This window comes from Tiliqua scincoides, chromosome 1, assembly GCF_035046505.1.
Source record: "Tiliqua scincoides isolate rTilSci1 chromosome 1, rTilSci1.hap2, whole genome shotgun sequence".
Classification (NCBI taxonomy): domain Eukaryota; kingdom Metazoa; phylum Chordata; class Lepidosauria; order Squamata; family Scincidae; genus Tiliqua; species Tiliqua scincoides.
In genome coordinates this window covers 20,587,879-20,608,835 of record NC_089821.1, presented here as the reverse complement: position 1 = coordinate 20,608,835, position 20,957 = coordinate 20,587,879, and the positions used below count along the sequence as shown (strand labels likewise).

Below are 20,957 nucleotides of genomic sequence, written 5' to 3'. Positions count from 1 at the left end.
GCTTTGCACACAGGGATTCAAGATAGTTCCACTGTTTTAAAGTAGCTTTTGGCAGCACGCTACCCTTTTCAGTGTGATGCCACAACCAGTGGCAGCATGGAAGGCCCATGGTTGGCCTGGCAAAGGTAAGTGCAGTGGAGATAAGGATGAAACTGGCTGAGGAGGGGGAGGAATGGGGGTCAATTTGGGTGAAGAGGAGGGCAGGGAGGGAGGCGGACCAGGGGTGGTATTCGCGGCACTCACGTGTGCCAATATCCTAACTCCGTCCATCTCCTTTACCATCGCCGTGACATGCCTCAAGCTTATACCTGTAAAATCAGTTATCCTAACCCTATCTTTTACTGCTGCTGTTACACATCTCAGATTTACATCTGCTAGACAGCAGGCATAGTCCAAGGAGACCCATGGCAATGCTGGGGGCTTTCCCTGGGGTAAGCAAACAAAAGTCCATTCATTCCGAGGAGACCTTTATGACTGCTCCCCTCCCCCGATACAGCATGTCCTCTGTTGGCACAGCTGCACCAGTGAGGGGGAGAACTGGGTAAGATTGGGCTGTTAGATACTTTGTACTGTTTGGATATTCAGTTAAATGTATACTTTGAACCATGCCAGCCTTCTTTTCTGAAGTGCATTAAACTATCTCCTGTGAATTCCAAGCAGTCACAAGACTGGAACCATGCAGAATAAAATCATTCAAGGTCTATATTAGACCTCTGATTCCATTGCATTTGCTTGATACATCATTTCAGACCAAAGGCAAAACACTAGTTGCTCAGAGATTTCCATGAAATTATTCCACAAAGATTCACTCACAACTAATATCTGGATTTTTGTATGAATCCAGCTCACTGTATAGTGAGCAGCCACTATAATTTTTAATTTAAAAATTACTAAAATCTTTGTTTCTTTATGTATGACTTCAAGCCAATCTGAAATCCACGTTGCATTTTGCTTCAAGATAGTATGAACCCCATTCAAATTTGAACTCACTTTATCTCCAGCCAGGATCTTGAAAGAGGCCATAACTTGGTCAGCTGTATCAGTATCTGCTGTTTCCCGGGACATGAAGTCAATGAAGGCCTGGAATGTCACCACCCCTATGCGGTTGGGATCTACGATGCTCATGATTCGAGCAAACTCTGCTTCACCCTGAATTATGAGAAAAGAAACAAATCAACTTACTAGGATAGGCAAGGATAAACATAGATTTCTTAGGGCATGTTATGGTTCAAGAGAAATGGACTGAAATAATCTGAACACAACTGACGGGATGAGGAAGACAAACAGAAAACTTAGGGTATTTTCACAGCTGATTCAAAATAACATCACTGAATTCCAAGGGGACTGTTGTTATTATCCCCTACATCATGATAAGATAGAAACAAATGAAAGCTAAAGGTAGAAACGCTTCAGGTACAGATATATTTCACGACTGATCAAATGCTACGCTTTCTTAAATATTCCTGTTACTTTGTTCCTAAAAACTTATCCGCTATAAACTTTTTTTGTTTTAGTGTAAGATTACAAAAACATGCAAAAGGGTTTCTCCTAATTGACATTCCACATTCAATCCTCTCTGTACCTTGACTCTCTATCTCGCCAAAAGTCACACACACGTCTATAGGTGCTCTCTCAAATGTAGCTCCATTAGGCTATGCCGTAATAATTTCAGTACCCAGAAGATACAAATAGCTGTGGGATAGCAGACAATTCATTCCTTCTTGCCTCTCTCTGCCACTTCCTAATAGGTTTCTCTCTAGAATGCAGTAGTGTAGCACTTGCACTGGGCCTCACCCTGGTGTGCAAGCAGCCCCTCCCCTTCCCTTCAGAGCCATTCCAGGTCCAGCTGTTCTAAGACAGAGGCATCTTTGCACATCCTCTAGCTACACTACTGTTAGAACATTCTACAACATCACCATATCTCGGGAAGTGTTTTGTTGCCTTTGCCCCCTTCCAAACCTGGTCCAAAATTTCTCAGTACCCATTCTGCTCTATTCCTCATTGCCATGGGTACCTTTTTATTGCACGCCTCCTTCCTTAAATTATTAACTTACCCCACAATCAACTAGGATGATATTCTGTTACTTATTCCATGAACAGATGTGCATGTGTGTTTTACACAATAATTATGAATTTGTTACTGATTTGCTCTGTCAAGTCCACACAACTTCTCTCCAGATTTCACTTCTGATATAAATATATCTCATTTTCCCAGCATTCAAAATGCAGTGCTCACTATCTGTGAAAATGAGGTTCTTCTTCCAGATATTACATCCAGTGTAGTGAATTAATATATTTATTTAAACCAGTGCTTTTTAACTGGTGTGCTGCAAATGGTCCACAGGTGTGCTGCAGGATTTTGGGTATTTTATTAGTAGGGCTGTTGGGGATGTGAGGCCTCCCATCGACAGCACAGTCAAAATGGTCAATTGTCAAAAAAGTGACAGTGTGCCCTGAAAATTTTAGCCCCTTGTCAGTGTGCCATGAGATGAAAAAGGTTGAAAATAGTCAATTTAAACTTTTCTATGCTGCTTTTCTTCCAAAAGTGATATTCAAGGCAGCTTATCCAACTCCACTGAAACAGAAATATGCAAACTACTGGACTGTTGGGAAGGCCTATCTCCTACCACCCAGGGACAGCTTGAGATCTGTGTGTCCTGAAAAATGTGCTCAGGCAAGGACAGCTTGTAATACTGGCGTCTGTGAAGACCAGAACTGACCTGAGAGTTTTATTACTGTCGTACTTTGGAAGTGTTGTAAGTTGCCTTGGGGACCTCTTTAGGAAGAAAGGCAGGCTACAAACATTTGGACGGATAAATAAATAAATAAATTGCAAAAGCAACAGACGATCAAAACAGAATTTGGGTGCAATCCTGACCAACATTCCAGCACCAAGGTAAGGGCAATGCAGCTCAGAGATAAGGGAACAAACACTCCTTTAGGAAGCTTCTGGAACTGCCACCCAACTAAGGATGTAGCGTGCAGCCCATTGGCACAGCTATATCAGTGCTGGAAAGTTGGTTAGGATTTGGACCTTTGTTTTTTAAGTCAATTCAATTTGCAAATCAGCATGCCATTATTTCCCTTTCAGATACAAGGGTGATAAAAAGATTTTAAACTATTAGACATTTTGTTGTGGGACAAATAGAGCTTTACCTTGATGCACCAGATAACTACCACTGTACACAAAAGTGTTAGATGCCTCTACATTACCATATTGTAACCAATGGAGATAAGGCAGGTGCGGAAATCTTCAGCGTCCATCATTCCAGTCTTCTTCTACAATGAGCAACGAAAGGAAGAAGACAAGGCGGGGGGATGGAAAGCCACCCAAGAAGAGATGCACTCATGGAAAGGAGTTACAAAGAATGGATTTGCAGGAAGGAGGAGTGGAAGATGAGATATATTGCAACAATGAAACAAAGCATCAATATGATTTGAGAAAACAACAGAAGAGTATGTTTCATTGAGGATGAAGATGGAAATGAAAGTTTCAAGAAGAAAAAAATAATGGAGATACGAAGAAGAATGAAAATGGAGACAGAAAATCAAGAAAGTTTAGGGGTCCAGGCAGACAGATTTTTAACAGAGAGCAAAAGAATTGTTTCACAAAGCAGATATGAAAATGAATAAAGAATGCAATTGTGAAGAAAACATACAGGAGTACATGGAAATATGTAAAATAAAATACAGGATAAAAACATTGACAACGGATAGATGAAAACAAAACAAAAAGAGAGAGGGAGAAATAGATTATTTCCTCATCGTTCAATATCTGGCTGTGTTCCCCACTAGCATTCAGTACCTGTGCATCGTTTCCAATATCGTAACCCAAGCTGATGAGGCAGGCTTTGAATTCCTCAGGGCCAAGTGTGCCGGAGTGGTCCTGGTGGTACAGTGCGCCAGGCAGCAGGACATGCAGTGCCAGGAGGGCCAAGTGGTGCATGAAAAATGATGACAATAAGAAGGGCAAGGGTTGGTGAAGAAAGAGTAGGTGCACCATGCAGTAGGTGACAAGAGATACGGGGGCGGGGGGGGGAATGTCATGCAGCGAAAGACAAAGAAGAAAAATAAAAAGTGCACAAAGTTAGATACTATGCCGACATTTTAGATTGTGCTAATGCTTTTTCTAAAATGCACTTCTTTCTCACAAGAACATGGCTGTGATTAGACAAATATTACTAAATCAGCTATCGCTAACTGCAAGCTCTGAAGCCTGCATTTCTTCTGGCACCCCCCCTTAGTCAATTATATTTTCTTCAGTGGTGCCAAGAGTACTGCATTTAGGGCCCAATCCAGAACACTGCACTCTGGCTTACTGCTGGCGTGCACTCTTGCAAACATGCCATAAGGCATGTTTGCAGGCCCTAATACCAGGTGAGCACCAGTGGTAGCCCAGCACTGGCCAGTGCTGGGCTGCCTCTCAGTGGTCGTACGGGCCACCGAGCATCAGAGAGGTAAGTGGAGGCATGGGGGAGGCGTTCCGGGAAGGGGGTAGGTGGGAAGAGGACAGGGAGGAGGCATGCTGGGGGGAGAGAGAGGGGAGGGAGGGAGGCAGGACTATTGGAGCTTACTCCCCAACATGGGGGCTTTTGATTCACCGCCAACTTTTGGGTTGGTGGTGAATCGAGTAGCCCCATTGCAGGGCTACTCCTTTTATCCAGGGGAAGGGGACGAAAGTCCCCTTCTCCCAAGGAGCCACCAGTGGCTGCCCAGAGCGTGCAGGATGCGGTGGCGGCCATTCTTGGCTCCCCCGGGCAGCTCAGGATTGGGTTGTTACTCAGTAACCCAGACTGCAGGGAAATGGACGTATTTGAAAAAAACAAAACTTTGTAATCACAGCAAAAATAAATATCCTTGCTTCAGATTATTTTTACACAGCAGATGAATTAGTTGGCAGTATTGCCGTTGACAGTTTCTGACTTTGGAATAGATGCCACATTCTTGAAAAGTCACAGATTTACAACAAGAACATGTTGGTTCATGTATTTATAATTACTAGGTCTCAGCCAAATGCAGTCATTTTAAGTTCAGAAATTTATGTATGCAACCAAACTCGGATAAACTGCTGCTTGAAGCTCTCTGCATTGGAAACTGAACCTTTATTTTCAACAGAATAGTGCTTCCTGAATCTACTGGTGATCTTCATCTGCTGATCAATTTTTGGCTTGTAGTTCAGAACTCCGTTAACTTAAGAACACACAAGAACACACGTCAAGAGACGGGATACATTAACTTGCTACCTATCCATTCCTTCTAAATTGAGAAGTAGGCCACATGGTGAATGTAGGCTACATTAAGATGCCGGAGCGACAGAGGAATCAGTGGAGCACAAAAGCTGCATACATAGCTCATACAGTCTCTGCAGCCATTCCAGTTGCTAAACAGGTTTCATCTGATTTCAATAGCTTGGGGTAGGACTTTGTACTATGCAAGCAGTAGCATAGCTAGAAAGGGTGCAAAGCACTAAGTTTTGCAGGGAACCTCACTGCACCGTGCAAGCGACCCCTCCCCCTCCCCTTCAGAGCCAATCCAGGCAGTGGGAGCAAAACAGAGGTGTACGCCTCCATTTTGCTCCCACTGCCTGGAATGGCTCCAAAGGGGAGGGGTGGTTTGCATGGCACAGTGAGACTCCCTGCAAAACTTAGTGCTTTGCACCCCCTCTAGCTACGCTACAGATGCAAAGTTACCCTCTTTCTATTTTATGGCAAAACCTCATGAACCATCAGTGGGGAAGAATGTGAAGCATGGGAGGTGTGGTCAGAGTTAATGGACAGAGGTTGTGACTTAATCCCAGACATGGCTGCTTGCTGGTAGCAAAACAGGACCTCTCTGGCCATAGAAGGACATATAGTAACTGCATAGCGTGGAAGCTTGAAGAGGTTGCCTGTCACATGTCGAAAATGCAAAAATATTTTTCAGCAAAAATATTTTACACCCACATGATGAATTTCAGAAAAAAAACAGTTCTTTGCATATGAACATGTAGCACATCTTAGGTTGAGAAGACTCAACAAATAGGTATTCTAAAGATAATTTTAGGGATAATGTAGGAGAGTTTTGCTACAGAGTAGCATATCAATGCACAAATGATTAAAAACGCATGATTGTGTCCTAAATAAAATAAATACTACTCTCAGAGAGGACAATTTAGTCCTAATCCAGTCAATTCATTTTCTTAATTTAGGAAAGCTCACTGACAGCGAAATCCTATGCATATTTACTCAGAAGTAAAGCAGCATTATATTATAACAACAACAATAATATGGCAGCTTTAGGGCCCAATCCTATCCAACTTTCCAGCTTCGGTGCAGCCGTGATGCAACCCTGTGGTAAGGGAACACATGTTCCCATTCCTTGAGAATGCCCCAGTGTTTGCCCCTCCATGACAGGATGCAGCACACACCCCACTGGCACACCTGCACAAGCACTGGAAAATTGGATAGGATTGGGTCCTTAGACTACACTCCTAAACACTGGTCACTTGGGAATAAGTCACATTGAACTCAGTGGAATTTACCTCTGAGTAGACATGTACAGGATTGCTCTGCATGCCCAAGTTCTGAGAACCTGTGAGCTAAGATGTCCAAAGCTTGTCTTTCAGGTTCCCTAAATATTTTCTTGTTAAAAACAAACCAATTTTTAAAAAAAATAAACTTCATTTTGAAAAAAATAAAATAAAACCACGGCTTTGTTTCTGGTCAGTCCATGGTCCTGCATAGCTTTCAGTCCTTGAGCTACAAGGATTGTCAATCCCCCCTTTACCCTGTCAAAGTGATTGAAGGAGGCACGGAATTCATTCATCTGTTCCTGGCTGATTCCTTTGGCATCCCGTGTTAAGATCTGATTTTCCACTTCATTGATGGTTCTAGCAGTTGTTGTAAGGAGCTGCTCCCAGCCCACTCTGATGTGCTGAAGGAGAAAAAAAAGTAAAATAATTTTTTTAAGTGGTCTTGAAATACTTTTCTTTCAAATGCAGTCACATGACCCTAGATCATGTTCTTATTTAGACATGAATTATGTATTTGTTTACTTAATTTTTAGGACACTTTTCCAAGAGACAAAAGCAATTTACAAACATTAATGAAAAAAACAAAAATTGTAGACACATAATTAATGCAATAGCTATAAATACAGTGAGCCCTCCTTACTCATGGGTTCAGTACCTGAGGATTTGACTCAACGCAAATGCCGACCCCATATATGGAGGGCCTCAAGGACCTCCCAGATGCAACTGGAAGAATCTTCTAGTTACATCTGGGAGGTGTTCTGAGACCCGGGGAGGCTGAGCGCAGCCTCCCTTGGCCTCAGAAGACCTCTAGAAGGCACCTCTGGTTTTCAGCAAAAACTGCAAGCGCCTTCCTGACATGTCTCGGAGGTCTTATGAGGTCTGGGAAGGCTGCACACTGCTTTCCTAGGCCTCAAAATGCCTCCCAAACATGACCAGAAGACACTTTTGGTCGAGTTTGGGAGGTCCTTGAGGCCCTCCTTGCAGATTCAATTATCTGCGGAAATTGTTATCAAGGGGGGTCCAGGAATGGATCCCCACAGATACTAAGGGCCCACTGTACTAAGTAACACTAAAACCAATAAGTAATTAGAGTCAGGAAGGCCTTGCCAAATAAAAACAATTTCAGCTTCTTCCTAAAAACTTAAGCGTAGGAGCTGTATGAATGTCTCTGGGAAGGGAGTTCCACAATAATGGGGTCACCACTGAAAAAGCCCTGCCAGCTATATTTCCATCAGTGGTGAGCTAAAGAGCAGGAACCCCTGTGCATACCTTGGGAGCCCAGTAGGCTGATTTGGAAAAATGCAGTCCCATAAGACTGATCTATGTATTCCCCCCTCCCCCAAACAAACCTATTTAATTATCTCATGTTATTCATTCACCCACAGAATAAAAAAAAAACCCTGTTCCTAAAAATAAGAGGGCTTTTCTTAGCATGATGCCCACTGGAATCTTGCAGAAAACATCTGGTGTGGCTTAATGACCAGCAATCTAGTTGATATGGAGAGTATTTCGTGCAATTTACAACATGACTGCAGCGTGGTCATAATTTATATATTGGCTGCAAAGCATGGGCCTCAAGCTAGGGGGAATTAGATGAGTTTTCCAGACTGTGTTACTGAACTTTAAATCAGTATTTCTATCTGCCATTTGCCTACAGCACCGGTGAGAAATAGTGCACCTCACTATACGTACACAGTGATAATAGCTACCCAGGGCTATGCTTTGTCACCCTTTTCTCAACTTTAGTTTTGCCAAGAGCTTTAGAACAGGGCTGGATGGTATGCACAAGTTCATCTTCAAGGACTGAAGCTGGCCCTGCTTCCTTGCATGTCTGTGCAACACTTCCACAGACTTCCCAGGGCCTTTACCTCCATGGAGTAATTGGTGTGCTTGTTGTCAAAGATGAGTGCCTCCTGAATCTGTTGGTGATCGCCCTCCAGCTGATCAATCTTTGGTTTGTAGTTCACAATGCTCTTTTCATACTGCCGCAGGTGATTGAGCTGGTCCTCCAGAGTCCCATGCATCTCTATGGAGATGCGGCCAATCTCCTGTACAAACCCAAAGGAAATGTGTGGATGAGTGACAAGTTTCAACATGTACCGATTTGCCCGCAACTGTTCCCCAAATGGGCTAAAATGCTTTAACCACAGGCCTTGTAATCTCAAGAGAGCAGAGCTTTGCTTACAGGCTTTTTAGAGATGAGATAAACAGAACTGGCATCGTTCATTGCAGCACTGTTTAAACAGTGAATGCTGGCTGAAGACTTTTCCAACTGTGTTATGCTGGCTTCTGGGATACATCTTTATTTCCTTTTCTGCCCAGTCTGCTCTGCATTTGTGCTATGCATAGTGGCGACACTTTACAGACTTGCATCGTGTTCCCATTAAAACTATATCACGCAAACTGGCAACATATCGTTCTATGCTCTATACATGCTCTACAATTGGCTACAGCTTTCCCTGCATGTATCCACCTTGTCCAGTAAATATTGCATGTGCAATATAAGTACATGTGGTGCAGAGCTCTAGTCAATAGTCGTGTACATGTTTCACAACTAATCTGTAAGTGAATCAAATGTAACAAGTCTGGAACATGTACCTACTTAAATAGGGGTGGATGCAGTGCTTGTGTTTGGGGGGGCCCATGAGTGCTACCTTAACTCCAGAGCCCAGGTATACCCACCAAGTTATATCCAGTGGGTATACCTGGGCTCCCGCCTGGACTTGGAGCTCAGATCTATTTGCTGTGTAGACCTGGGCTCCCATTCTCACTCTGCCCTCTGGAGCCACCTCTTCCAGGCAGGTAGACCTGGGCTCCCGGCCAGGAGCAATCTTGCCACTGATGCCTTGCCCAGTGGGCATTCCCCTAAACCTGACTTTGCTCCCCATCCCAGAGGGCATCCTTCCCTGCTGAAGCACCAGTTTTGGAGAGCCACACACCCATGTCACCTCCTTGGATCTGCCTCTGCACTTAAGTATATAATCAATGAGTAGCCCTAAAACGTTCATTTTCAACAGCCCTCAAACAAACTTTTCATACCAAGTTTGAATGTCATCAATGCTACTCTTTTTGTAAAGGAAATGAGGTCTTCGAGCAACTCCTTTGCTTTCTATCCATCTCTTACCACTTACAACAGGTGCAATTTAAAGGCCTGTTCAGGTGCCATTTCATCCCTGGGATTCTAGTTGGGGTGAGAGATTGCAACCTGCCTTGAGCTCAAGTGTTTCTCTCTGCTCCCCTTACTGTAAGTAGAAGTCAGCAAGTGAACTGGGAGACTCCATATCACCTAGAGAAAGTTCACTTTTTACTTTCTTACTCTGATGCAGAGACGGAGGTCGGTGGGCTTGAGCAAGCCCATGGTCGACTCCAATTGAAATGGCGTCCTCTTATACAGTATTTAGCAGAGGACAACAATCGTCCATCTTTACCCCAGCATGTTGCCTTTTCAGTGGCTGTTGCTGGGGTATCTTTTTGCCTCTTTTTCAGATGGCAAACACTGTCAGGACAGGGGAACATTTATTTATTTAGGGAGCAATCCTAACCCCTTATATCAGTGCTTTCCAGCACTGGCATAGCGGTGCCAATGGGACATGTGCTGCATCATGCAGTTGGGTGTCACTCACGGAGGTCTCCTCAAAGTAAGGGAATGTTTGTTCCCTTACCTCAGAGCTGCATTGCCCTTATGTCAGTGCTGGAAAGCACTGACATAAGGGGATAAGATTGCGCCCTTAGCTACACAAACCACTTTGTAAATTACTTTTTGTTGAAAAACAGTTTATAAGTATTCTTCTTCTTCTTCTTCTTCTTCTTCTTCTTCTTCTTCTTCATAATAATAATAATAATAATAATAATAATAATAATAATAATAATAATAATAATAATAATAATAATATGCTCATATAGGAAGGGAATTCATAATGATGGTGTAGTCTCTAAAATACATTCAGTAAATTTAGTGAGATTATTTTATTACAGGAAGCATCCTGGAACATTGGTTGACAATGGTTGTCAAGCAAAAATGGTTAAAATAGTGGAGATGGAAAAGGTGCAGAAGAGAGCAACCAAAATGATTACTGGCTGGGGCACCTTCCCTATGACGAAAGGCTACAGCGTTTGGGCCTGTTCAGTCTAGAAAGAGGCGCCTGAGGGGGTACATGATTGAGACATACAAAATCATGCAGGGGATGAACAGAGTAGATAGACACTCTTTTCCCTCTCACAAAACACCAGAACCAGGGGACATCCACAAAAATTGAGTGTTGGGAGAGTTAGAACAGATAGAAGAAAATATTTCTTTACCCAGCGTGTAATTAGTTTGTGGAAGTCTTTGCCACAAGAATAGTTATGGCATCTTGCCTGGATGCGTTTAAGAGGGGATTGGACAAATTTCTGGAGGAAAAGTTCATTACGGGTTACAAGTCATAGTAGGTATGTGCAAGCTCTTGGTTTTAGAGGCAAGCTGCCTCCAATTGCCAGATGCAGGGGAGGACACCAGGCCACAGGTTGTGTCTGTTGTTGTGTGAGCTCCCTCAGGCGTTTGGTGGGCCACTGTGAGATACAGGAAGCTGGACTAGATGGGCCCTTGGCCTGATCCAGCGGGGCTATTCTTATGTTCTTATGTTATGCAGAATGTTATTTTATTTTTTATTAGCCCCATCCCTGCTTCCTCTCTCTCTGCAATCATCCATTAGCCCCATCCCTGCTTCCACAATCTTCCTTTCTGCCCCTCCACTCCTGCGTCATCCCCCAGGGGCCGGGGATAAGAACAGGCCCTCAGTTTGGCTGTACTTGTCGTAAGAGGCGACTGAACAGCCACCGGGTAGATGGGACTCGTTAGCCTGGGAAGGCAGCTCATCTGAGAGAAGGAAAACTCTGATCCCAAACCTCCACTGCCTTGTGGCTACATCCAGTTATGGGAAAGGCTTCAGGAGTCAACTTGAGGCAAAATCCGGAGCCAGAGTCCCTGAGGCAGTTCATGGCTGAACACAGTCACGTTCTGGCAACTCCTGCGACGCCGCTGGAACCAACCGTATTGGCTTCTGCCTTTCCATTGGACCATTCCAGCAATGTGGAGAGGGGGGATTTGCTGCATAGGTAACAACATATCCTCCATACCTTCTTTCCCAGGCTTCGCGCACTGGAGAGGACACTCCAACTTCGCCATACGGCGTTGGCACAACACGGGAAGCAGCAGTTTACCGGTTATAAGTCTTCGCTCGATTGGCGTAGAGCGTGACGCCAGGGGCTGCTTCCAACGGTGGGAGAGATCATTGCATCTCATTGGACAGCTACTGCCTGCCATAAGCTGGGCAGTCCCCAGCCAGTAAGGTGTTGCCTCGCCACGGTCCGTTAACCTCATGGGGTGCATGGGGTTTAGGGTGAAAACCGACAAGCGGATCGACAACTCTGCACCATGCAACAGAAAACAGAAAACTCCTGCCCTAAAACTGGGCACCTGGAACGTAAGGACAATGACACCTGGCTTCTCTGATGACCTGCAAGAAATAGACGATGCACGCAAAACAGCTGTCATCGACATGGAGCTGAGCAGACTGCAGATGGACATCGTCGTCCTTCAAGAGACAAGGCTGCCAGATTCTGGATCTGTCAAGGAGAGAAATTTCTCATTTTTCTGGCAGGGAAAACCACCAAACGAAACCAGGCGTTGGCTTCGCGGTCAGAAATACCCTGCTGGAATCCATCATCCCACCTACTGTGGGAAGTGAAAGAATTTTGTCCCTGCAGCTCCAGTCATCAGCAGGACCTGTCACTCTCATCAGTGCTTATGCACCGACTCTGTCGTCTCCAGCAGAAGCCAAAGACAAATTCTACGATGACCTGGCCACCACTATCAAGAAGATCCCTGTAAAAGAGCTATTGTTCATCCTCGGCGATTTCAATGCTAGAGTTGGTGCTGATCACAGTTCGTGGCCCACTTGCTTAGGTCAGTTCGGCACTGGGAAGATGAATGAAAATGGCCAACGCCTGCTAGAATTTTGCTGTCATCACGGTCTCTGTGTCAGCAACACGTTCTTCAACACGAAGCCCCAACATAGAGTCTCTTGGAGACACCCAAGATCAAAGCACTGGCACCAGCTCGACCTGATTCTCTCCAGACGCTCCAGCCTTCCCAGCATCAAGATCACACGCAGTTATCACGGTGCTGCCTGCGACACTGACCACTCCCTGGTGTGCAGCAGAGTGAAACTGCAAGCAAAGTGACTGTATCACACGAAAAAGGAAGGAAGACCTTGCACTGATACCAGCAAGATCCGGGATCAGAGGAAAGTGGAGGAATTTGCACGAGCACTTGAGGAATCTCTTCCAGGCCCAGCCGATGCAAACGCATCCAACAGATGGGAACATTTCAAGGATTCCGTTTACAACACCGCCTTGTCCATATTTGGCAAGAAGACCAACAAGATGGCAGACTGAAGCCCACTCTGAGGAGTTGACACCAGTCATTGAGGAAAAGAGGAGAGCTCAAGCAGCATACAAGGCCTATCCCAGCGAGCGCAACCTGCAGGTCCTCCGAGCTGCTTGCAGCAAAGTCCAGCAGGCTGCCAGGAGATGTGCTAACGACTACTGGCTCCAGCTCTGTTCCGAGATACAGATAGCAGCTGACACGGGCAACATCAAGGGGATATATGAAGGTATCAAGCAGGCCCTAGGTCCAACACAGAAGAAAATTGCCCCTCTGAAGTCTGCAACAGGCGAGGTCATCCAGGATTGGGCGCAGCAGATGGAACGCTGGGTGCAGCACTACTCTGAACTATATTCCAGAGAAAATGTAGTCACCGAAGAAGCGCTGAACAACATTGAGTGCCTGCCTGTGCTGGAGGAGCTTGACAGTGAACCAACCCTAGAAGAACTTCACGTGGCCCTGGACTCCCTTGCCTTTGGCAAGGCACCAGGAAAAGACAGCATCCCTGCTGAAGTCCTAAAGTGCTGCAAAGAGATCATCGTCACTGAGCTGCATGAAATCCTCTGTCTTTGCTGGAGAGAAGGTGGAGTACCTCAAGACATGAGGGATGCAAACATCATCACGCTGTACAAGAACAAAGGCGACAGGGGTGACTGCAACAACTACCGCGGCATCTCTCTCCTTAGCGTAGTAGGAAAGCTATTTGCCCGAGTTGCACTAAAGAGGCTCCAGGTACTTGCAGAGAGCGTCTATCCAGAATCGCAGTGCGGATTCCGAGCCAACAGGTCCACCACTGATATGGTATTCTCCCTTAGACAACTGCAGGAGAAATGCAGGGAACAACGACAGCCACTCTTTAGAGCCTTCATAGATCTCACAAAGGCTTTCGACCTGGTCAGCAGGGATGGCCTCTTCAAGATTCTCCCCAAGATTGGATGTCCACCCAGGCTCCTCAGCATCATCAGATCTTTCCACAAGGACATGAAAGGCACTGTTGTCTTCGATGGCTCCACATCAGACCCCTTTGACATCTGAAGCGGAGTGAAGCAGGGCTGTGTTCTTGCGCCAACCTTGTTTGGGATTTTCTTCACTGTCCTGCTGAAGCATGCCTTTGGAACTGCAACAGAAGGCATCTATCTCCGGACCAGATCAGATGGAAAGCTCTTCAACCTCTCCAGACTGAGAGCAAAGTCCAAAGTTCAGCTGAAATGCCTGCGTGAATTCCTCTTTGCCGATGATGCAGCTGTCACTACCCACTCTGCCAAAGATCTCCAGCAGCTCATGGATTGTTTTAGCAAGGCCTGCCAAGATTTTGGACTGACAATCAGCCTGAAGAAAACACAGGTCATGGTTCAGGATGTGGACTCACCTCCCTGCATTACAATCTCTGAGCATGAACTGGAGGTTGTCCATGACTTTGTGTACCTTGGCTCAATGATCTCCGACACTCTTTCTCTCGATACCGAGCTAAACAAACGCATCGGTAAAGCAGCTACCACGTTTTCCAGACTCACAAAGAGAGTCTGGTCCAACAAGAAGATGACGGAACATACCAAGATCCAAGTCTACAGAGCTTGCATCCTGAGTACACTTCTGTACTGCAGGGAGTCATGGACTCTTCGCTCACAACAGGAGAGGAAACTGAACGCATTCCACATGCGCTGCCTCCAACACATCCTCGGCATCACCTGGCAGGACAAATTTCCAAACAATACAGTCCTGGAATGAGCTGGAATCCCTAGCATGTATGCACTGCTGAAACAGAGACGCCTGCGTTGGCTTGGTCATGTTGTGAGAATGGATGATGGCCGGATCCCAAAGGATCTCCTCTATGGAGAAATTGTACAAGGAAAGCGCCCTACAGGTAGACCACAGCTGCGATACAGGGACATCTACAAGAGGGATCTGAAGGCCTTAGGCGTGGACCTCAACAGGTGGGAAACCCTGACCTCTGAGCAGCCCGCTTGGAGGCAGGCTGTGCAGCATGGCCTTTCCCAGTTTGAAGAGACACTTTGCCAACAGTCTGAGGCAAAGAGGCAAAGAAGGAAGGCCCATAGCCAGAGAGACAGACCAGGGACACACTACACTTGCTCCCAGTGTGGAAGGGATTGTCACTCCCAAATCGGCCTTTTCAGCCACACTAGACGCTGTGCCAGAACCACCATCCTGAGCGCGATACCATAGTCTTTCGAGACTGAAGGTTGCCAACAACTATTTTATTTTTAAGGGAAGTGACTTAAAGAAATGTTCAGATGCTGGCTATTGAGTACCTTAAACAAGCCCTCTATATAGAATTCATCAGCTTTAAAGACGAGTAAGAGAGCAGGTAGTCATCAGGACCTTCTCTCTTGTTGTTCCAGCAAGCACAAAAGGACAGTGTACAATGAGGATGCTGTTCATTCCACTGAAACTGAACATGGGTAGGTGAAGTGTTAGCAAGTTTTTACCTCCATCTTGGTTTGGATCCAGGGCCCAATCACATTAGCTTGAGCCCCAAACTGCTTGCGAAGTCTCTCATTATGCTGCTGGCGCGCATGTTCTTCCATCAGGGCCTGATCCCTCCTGGGAACGAGTTGTCTCACCTTTAGCAAAAACATCAAAACTTAGGACATTTAATGGAATGCTGTGTAAACCCTGAAGTGCCCTGAAGTGGGTGAAGTACACTTGAGTGTACTGTTAATCGAAAATAAAAGACCTTTCTGCATAGGAATTATATTAAATCAGGGATCTCATTATAAGTGGATTAATGTCCAGAAAGAAAAATAAAACTGCCACATTTAATATCAGGAGAGATGTAACCAGTGGCGTAGCTAAGGAGGGCAGAGGGGTACATTGCCCCAGATACCATGTCTTGGTATCCTAAGGCCTACAAAAGGCACTTCTGGCACGGGGTGGGGGTGGTTGTTGATAAAATTTCTGAGCCCCCGAGTGCCAGATGCCTTAGCTATACCACTGAATGCAACACTAATAGCTTCAAGAGAGCAACCAAAGGGCCACAAAGATAAAATTCCCAGCACTTCCAAAAGAGGTATGAAGAAATGGTTTCTGCTCTTGATATAGCAACACTGCAACCCTATGCACACTTCCTTGGGAGCAAGACTCCCTGACCTCAGTGGGACTTACTCCTTCATAAATATGCCTGGGCAGAGGAATAATCACAAGTCCTGAAAGCAACTTACGCGGTCCCATTTGCCATTGATTTCCTGTGGGGTGATGGTGGTGTAGGGGTTGGTTCCTGCCATGTTGACATGGTAGGTTTGAACAATTTTTGACACTTCATTATGGATTCCCAAGATGGCCTGTCGCTCCTTGTCAGCATCTGGCAAGGTCGCTTTGAACTGTTCATGGGCTGTGGTCAATCCCTGAAAACAACAGATAGCATGAGCAGGATTTAAAAAAAAAAAAAAAAGATTCAGCTATTACAAAACATACCCCCAGTGCTTCACAGGAAATCTGAGCCTGTAATGTTATGGGCCTAATTATGTGGGAAAATAAACATGAACTGCAGCTTGGGCCTTTTAAGCCATTTCTGCCCAATGTTGCATATACGCAACAGGGATAAAATATGTACACCTGTGGGCTGGGCAGAAATGGGTTATGGCAGCTGTGTGGGGTGGCGGCGGCGGCATTAGGTTCATGACTGCAGTGCACAAGGAGGAGGTGTGCATGTACCCTTTGTGCTGCTATTTCATCTAAAAGCCCCTTCGTATAGCTGCTATTGTTGCAGTAGGGAACCTGTAAATGGTGCCAATTAATTAATATGATAACTAACAGCCCAATCCTGAGCTGCCTGGGGTGCGCGGCTGCAGCGGTGCCAAGAACGGCTCCAGCTGCATCTTGCGCACCTCAGCCTGCTGCGGGTGGCGCCTCGGGAGAAGGGGACTTCTGTCCCCTTCTCCCAGGTAAGGGAACAGCCCCTCAATGGGGCTATTCACTTTACCACCAACCAAAAGGTCGGCAGTAAAGTAAAGGCATTCATGTAGGGCGCCAAGCCCTACACAAACGGTTAGGATCCGGTGGAGCTCAGCTCCACCACATCCGCCTCCTGTCTCCCCACTCCCTCCCCATCACACCTCCCACCCACCCTCTCTCCACCCTCCCCGTAATGCCTCCTCCCCACCCCCACCCCTGCTTACCGTGCCATGGCTCGGTGGTCCGTGAGAGCCCCAAGCACCGGAAGACAGGCGCCCACCCAGCACTAGCCTAGTGCCGGCCAGCGCTAGGCTAGCACAGGCGCTGGCCCAGCGGCAAATCTAGTAGACATGCTTTACGGCACGTTTGCAGCAGTGCGCTCCGGCGGAAAGCTGGAGCGCTGAGCTCAGGATTGGGCTCTAAGTTTACAATTCAGTGATTAAAAGCACACTTGCGCCTCTTCAAGAGTCGGTTGGGCTGGCACAGGGACGCGTGCTGGCCCAGGGAGGCTGAATCCAGCCTCCACACCAATACAGTCAGGGAGGTTTGCGTTGGCCGAGGGGCGGGCGGGGAGTGGGAGGTGGGGCTGAGACTCAGCAGATATGCTGGATCCTAGCGCCCATTCCTGAGCAGCACAGAGTGGCTGCAAGCCACTCCACTCTGCTCAGACTTATGCCACCTCTGGAGGTGGCACAAGTCCAAGGAGACCCATTAGGGCTGCAATGGCTTACCGGGGATAAGGGGAAGAGTTACCCCTTACCTCTGGCTGAGCCACTTTGGGCCCTTATCTTGCGCTGGATATAGCACAGGCCTCCTGGCCTGTCTGTTCCAGCGCAAGATAGGATTGCACTGCACATCTAAATGACCACTTCTGGCCTGCATGAAACTAGATTTTCTTTGTAGGATGCCTCCCTTTCTGTTTGGTGGGACAAAGTTTGGCACTGAAGGCAGCACAGGTAAACAGATGCAAGTGATTCTTAACCATTTAGAATTCTGAATTTCTGAAAAGAGAGATGTCCAAACCTTCCAGGAAGTCAGGTCAACTGCTCTATAACCCCTGCACCTCAGAAATAAGTGTGCGAGGACTGATTAGGGATAGACCTCTTTTACCTGAACTAGGTAAGAACTAGGTACCTGAACTAGGTACCTGAAAAGATAGTTACTTTTACCTGAACTAAATATTAAGAGAGCATACGGTTTGAAAGAAGTGTTAGAACTGAGACTTAACACCATGGATACAACACCAATGTTAACCAAAAATAAAGGAGGTCAATCCCATGGCTTCTTCATAAGAGAAAGTGTAGGGTATACCTGGATTTCCTCAATGGTATGGACTATGAAGGTGTCCTGAAGATCCTCCATGGCCCCTTCCATCCAGTTATTGAAAGGAGCAGCACGTTTGGCATATTCTAAATAAAGCTGGTCAATTGTCTCCAGCAATTTTTCTGTTCTCTAGGAAATCCCCCCCACACAGAGAGAGAGAGAGAGAGAGAGAGAGAGAGAGAGAGAGAGAGAGAGAGAGAGAGAGAGAGAGAGATTAGTCAAGAACATTGGCATGGTATCTTCTATTTTTTTTCCTAAAAATGACCCTCAAAACATTGCAATTGTTTTTTCCTCTTTTTGTCCAATCTGGCCTCGGACCTAATATCTTAAGGAACAAATAATAGAGCATAGGACTTTACATTTATGATTTTCAAACAACACCAAACAATCTTTTCCAAACAATCTGCAGGACACCCAACACATGAATAATCTGAAATTGCAATACAATTGGATCTGATTTTATATAAGTCTGTATGAACCATGAACAAAGAAGAGGATATATTGAAACAACTGGATTCTATAAGGCATCGAAATCAACAATGTGAATCAAAACACAGATACAACTGAATGCATGTCCAGTAAGATTTTAATCTGTTTTAATCTGGTTTTAACAGGGAACGTGAGATACAGGTAAGCCAGCAAACCAAGATAACATAAAATATGCGGTTTAGTATGCCAAAGTATTTCTTACCTCCAATGCCTCTCGGCGTTTCTGGGTCAGAGCCCCCAGGTTATCCCACTGGTCACATATTTTCTGGCACCTGGCATTGACACTTGGTGAATCATAATAGTCCAGCTCGCTAAGTAAGATAAAGTTTAAAAAAAAAAGTTAAGACACATTGATAACAATTGGAAACCTTCCATTACACAGAACCCCCTGTTGTAACAGGTACTGCCATTGCAAGAAACACAAGGTGAGTCCTTTTGGTTCAAATCGAAAGTCCATCTCATTCAGAGTCCTGTTCCCAACTGGAACTTATCAGATTTTCTCAGGAAGCCCACAAAAAGGGCTCTGAAGAGGGCATGAATGCAGCCCGCCCTGGTTGTCACCCCCAATAACAACTATTTTTCTGGCATACTGTTTCTGAACATGAAGATGCATTAAGCCATTTATAGCAGTTGGTAGACTACAGGTGGGGAGTCAAATTTTTGAACCCTCCCCTTGCAAAAAAATAAAGAAAAAAAACTTTACTAGCAAATAAAGGAGAGTTCCATACTAAACCTTTTCTCTACTGAGTTCATTTATGATCAGCAGTGAGGTTTTTTATTGCACAGGGAAGCATTATTAAACACAAACCCACAGCTGCAGTCTGAAGAGGAACAGTCTCATATTCTCAGCTTACCACCTTGCTTTGTGTAATGGGTCTTATAATTTTGCTCTTTCTCCATAAGGCAAGAGTAGTAGCAAAATTTAGCTTCCAGCTTGAAGGAACACACTATTGCTACAGAAGCCTCCCTATTTTGAGGGATTTCAGCCTGGTTAGTGGAAGACACTTGCTGGTATGATGACACTGGGCTGTTTGTGCATGAAAGTCTCTTTCCAAAAAACTAATTCCCCACACAAGTGAGAGATCAGAATGATGACAGGCTTCATGAATACTCACAAGAAGATCACTTTTTGTGATAAAAGCTCATAAAAGAGCTTACAACACAATATTAAAATGTGGAAGATGCAAAGAAGTGCCAACATTTTTCAGGCCTATGACAGAGAGGACAGAAACGACTTCTGAAAACTCCATAGATGGGTTATGTGACAAAGAAAGGCCCCAAAACTATGGTGGGAGTCATACTTGAGCTCTTGTGCAATAGCAGCAATCTGTTCCACACGGTCCTGGTGAGCAGCAAGATCACTTTCAAATGCCTCATGCTTCTTTAACAGTGCTTTGATTTCTGAGAGGGTGGCTGTTTCGTAGTCCTTTTGCTGCAACATTGCTTCTTTACCTACAGGCGGGGTCATAACACAAGCAAATGAGAAAAGGGCCCCCAAGTGGTCAGTTGACCTACAGATGTTCATTCCATTAAATAAGTTCTTACAGGGCAGCTGGTATTACTTTTCACAAGCAAGTTTCATGTTCTGAAATTCAGACTGAAGATCACATTTCTGTTGCAAGCGGCTGGTTCAACTGGGTTTAATTATCCTTTCCCAGGAAATAAATAAATGAGTAAAAGAACATCTTCAAACTGATAAGGCAGATTCTGTAGGCTTTACTTCCTTGAAAGCATGCCGAGAAGAATTTGCTTGTTCAGTAGGTCTGCCAACTTTTTATTTCAAGACTACTAAGTCCATTTGTGAGGCCTGGGGATACAGCCAGGGCAGAACCCAGTAGCATGACTGGGTTGGCTGGTGTCCAGGGCCAAGTGACACAATGATGCCCCTTGAATCATTGTGTCACACACACACCCCTGTGCCTGCGTTGTCACCACCTCCCCTGCACATGCGCAGCCCTGGCCCCAGAAACAGCTCCTTTTGGAGGCATATGGGGAAAAGGGAGGGAGTGAGGGGGGCCAATTTATTAGCTTCAGGTAAGAGCTGTCACCCCTCCCCAGGCAGAGATGGTGGAAAACCCACCACTCCACAGCAGAAGGAAATGTACCCCCCAGCCCAGCTTAGCTACACCACTGGCAGAAGCTGGTGAACCCCAGTATCGAGACCAGGGGTGCCCAAAACTCGGCCCAGGGCCCACTTATTCTCTGTATAGTCACTGGCATCTGGAAAGCTGCAGCAGCTGGAACCAAAGGTATTGGGCAATGGGCAAGGAGGCCATTTTGGAATCACATGAAGGCTAT

General features: G+C 45.6%; 1 protein-coding gene across 11 annotated transcripts in view; it reads right to left on the bottom strand.

The window, feature by feature from the left end:
* ACTN1 (actinin alpha 1) overlaps nt 1-20,957 on the bottom strand; it is a 119,254-nt gene that overhangs the window by 2,367 nt on the left and 95,930 nt on the right. For 7 of the 11 annotated variants that reach the window (XM_066632478.1, XM_066632486.1, XM_066632547.1 and 4 more), the window contains 9 exons: nt 19,961-20,111; nt 18,862-18,970; nt 18,159-18,299; nt 16,115-16,297; nt 15,383-15,517; nt 8,380-8,559; nt 6,766-6,912; nt 3,806-3,886; nt 991-1,149 (listed from right to left, as the gene is read on the bottom strand). In XM_066632478.1, the coding sequence (XP_066488575.1) occupies nt 991-1,149; nt 3,806-3,886; nt 6,766-6,912; nt 8,380-8,559; nt 15,383-15,517; nt 16,115-16,297; nt 18,159-18,299; nt 18,862-18,970; nt 19,961-20,111 (1,286 nt within the window). Of the gene's footprint in view, nt 1-990; nt 1,150-3,213; nt 3,280-3,805; nt 3,887-6,765; nt 6,913-8,379; nt 8,560-15,382; nt 15,518-16,114; nt 16,298-18,158; nt 18,300-18,861; nt 18,971-19,960; nt 20,112-20,957 lie in introns of all 11 variants that reach the window. The other 4 variants (XM_066632496.1, XM_066632505.1, XM_066632563.1 and 1 more) reach the window with 3 other exon arrangements.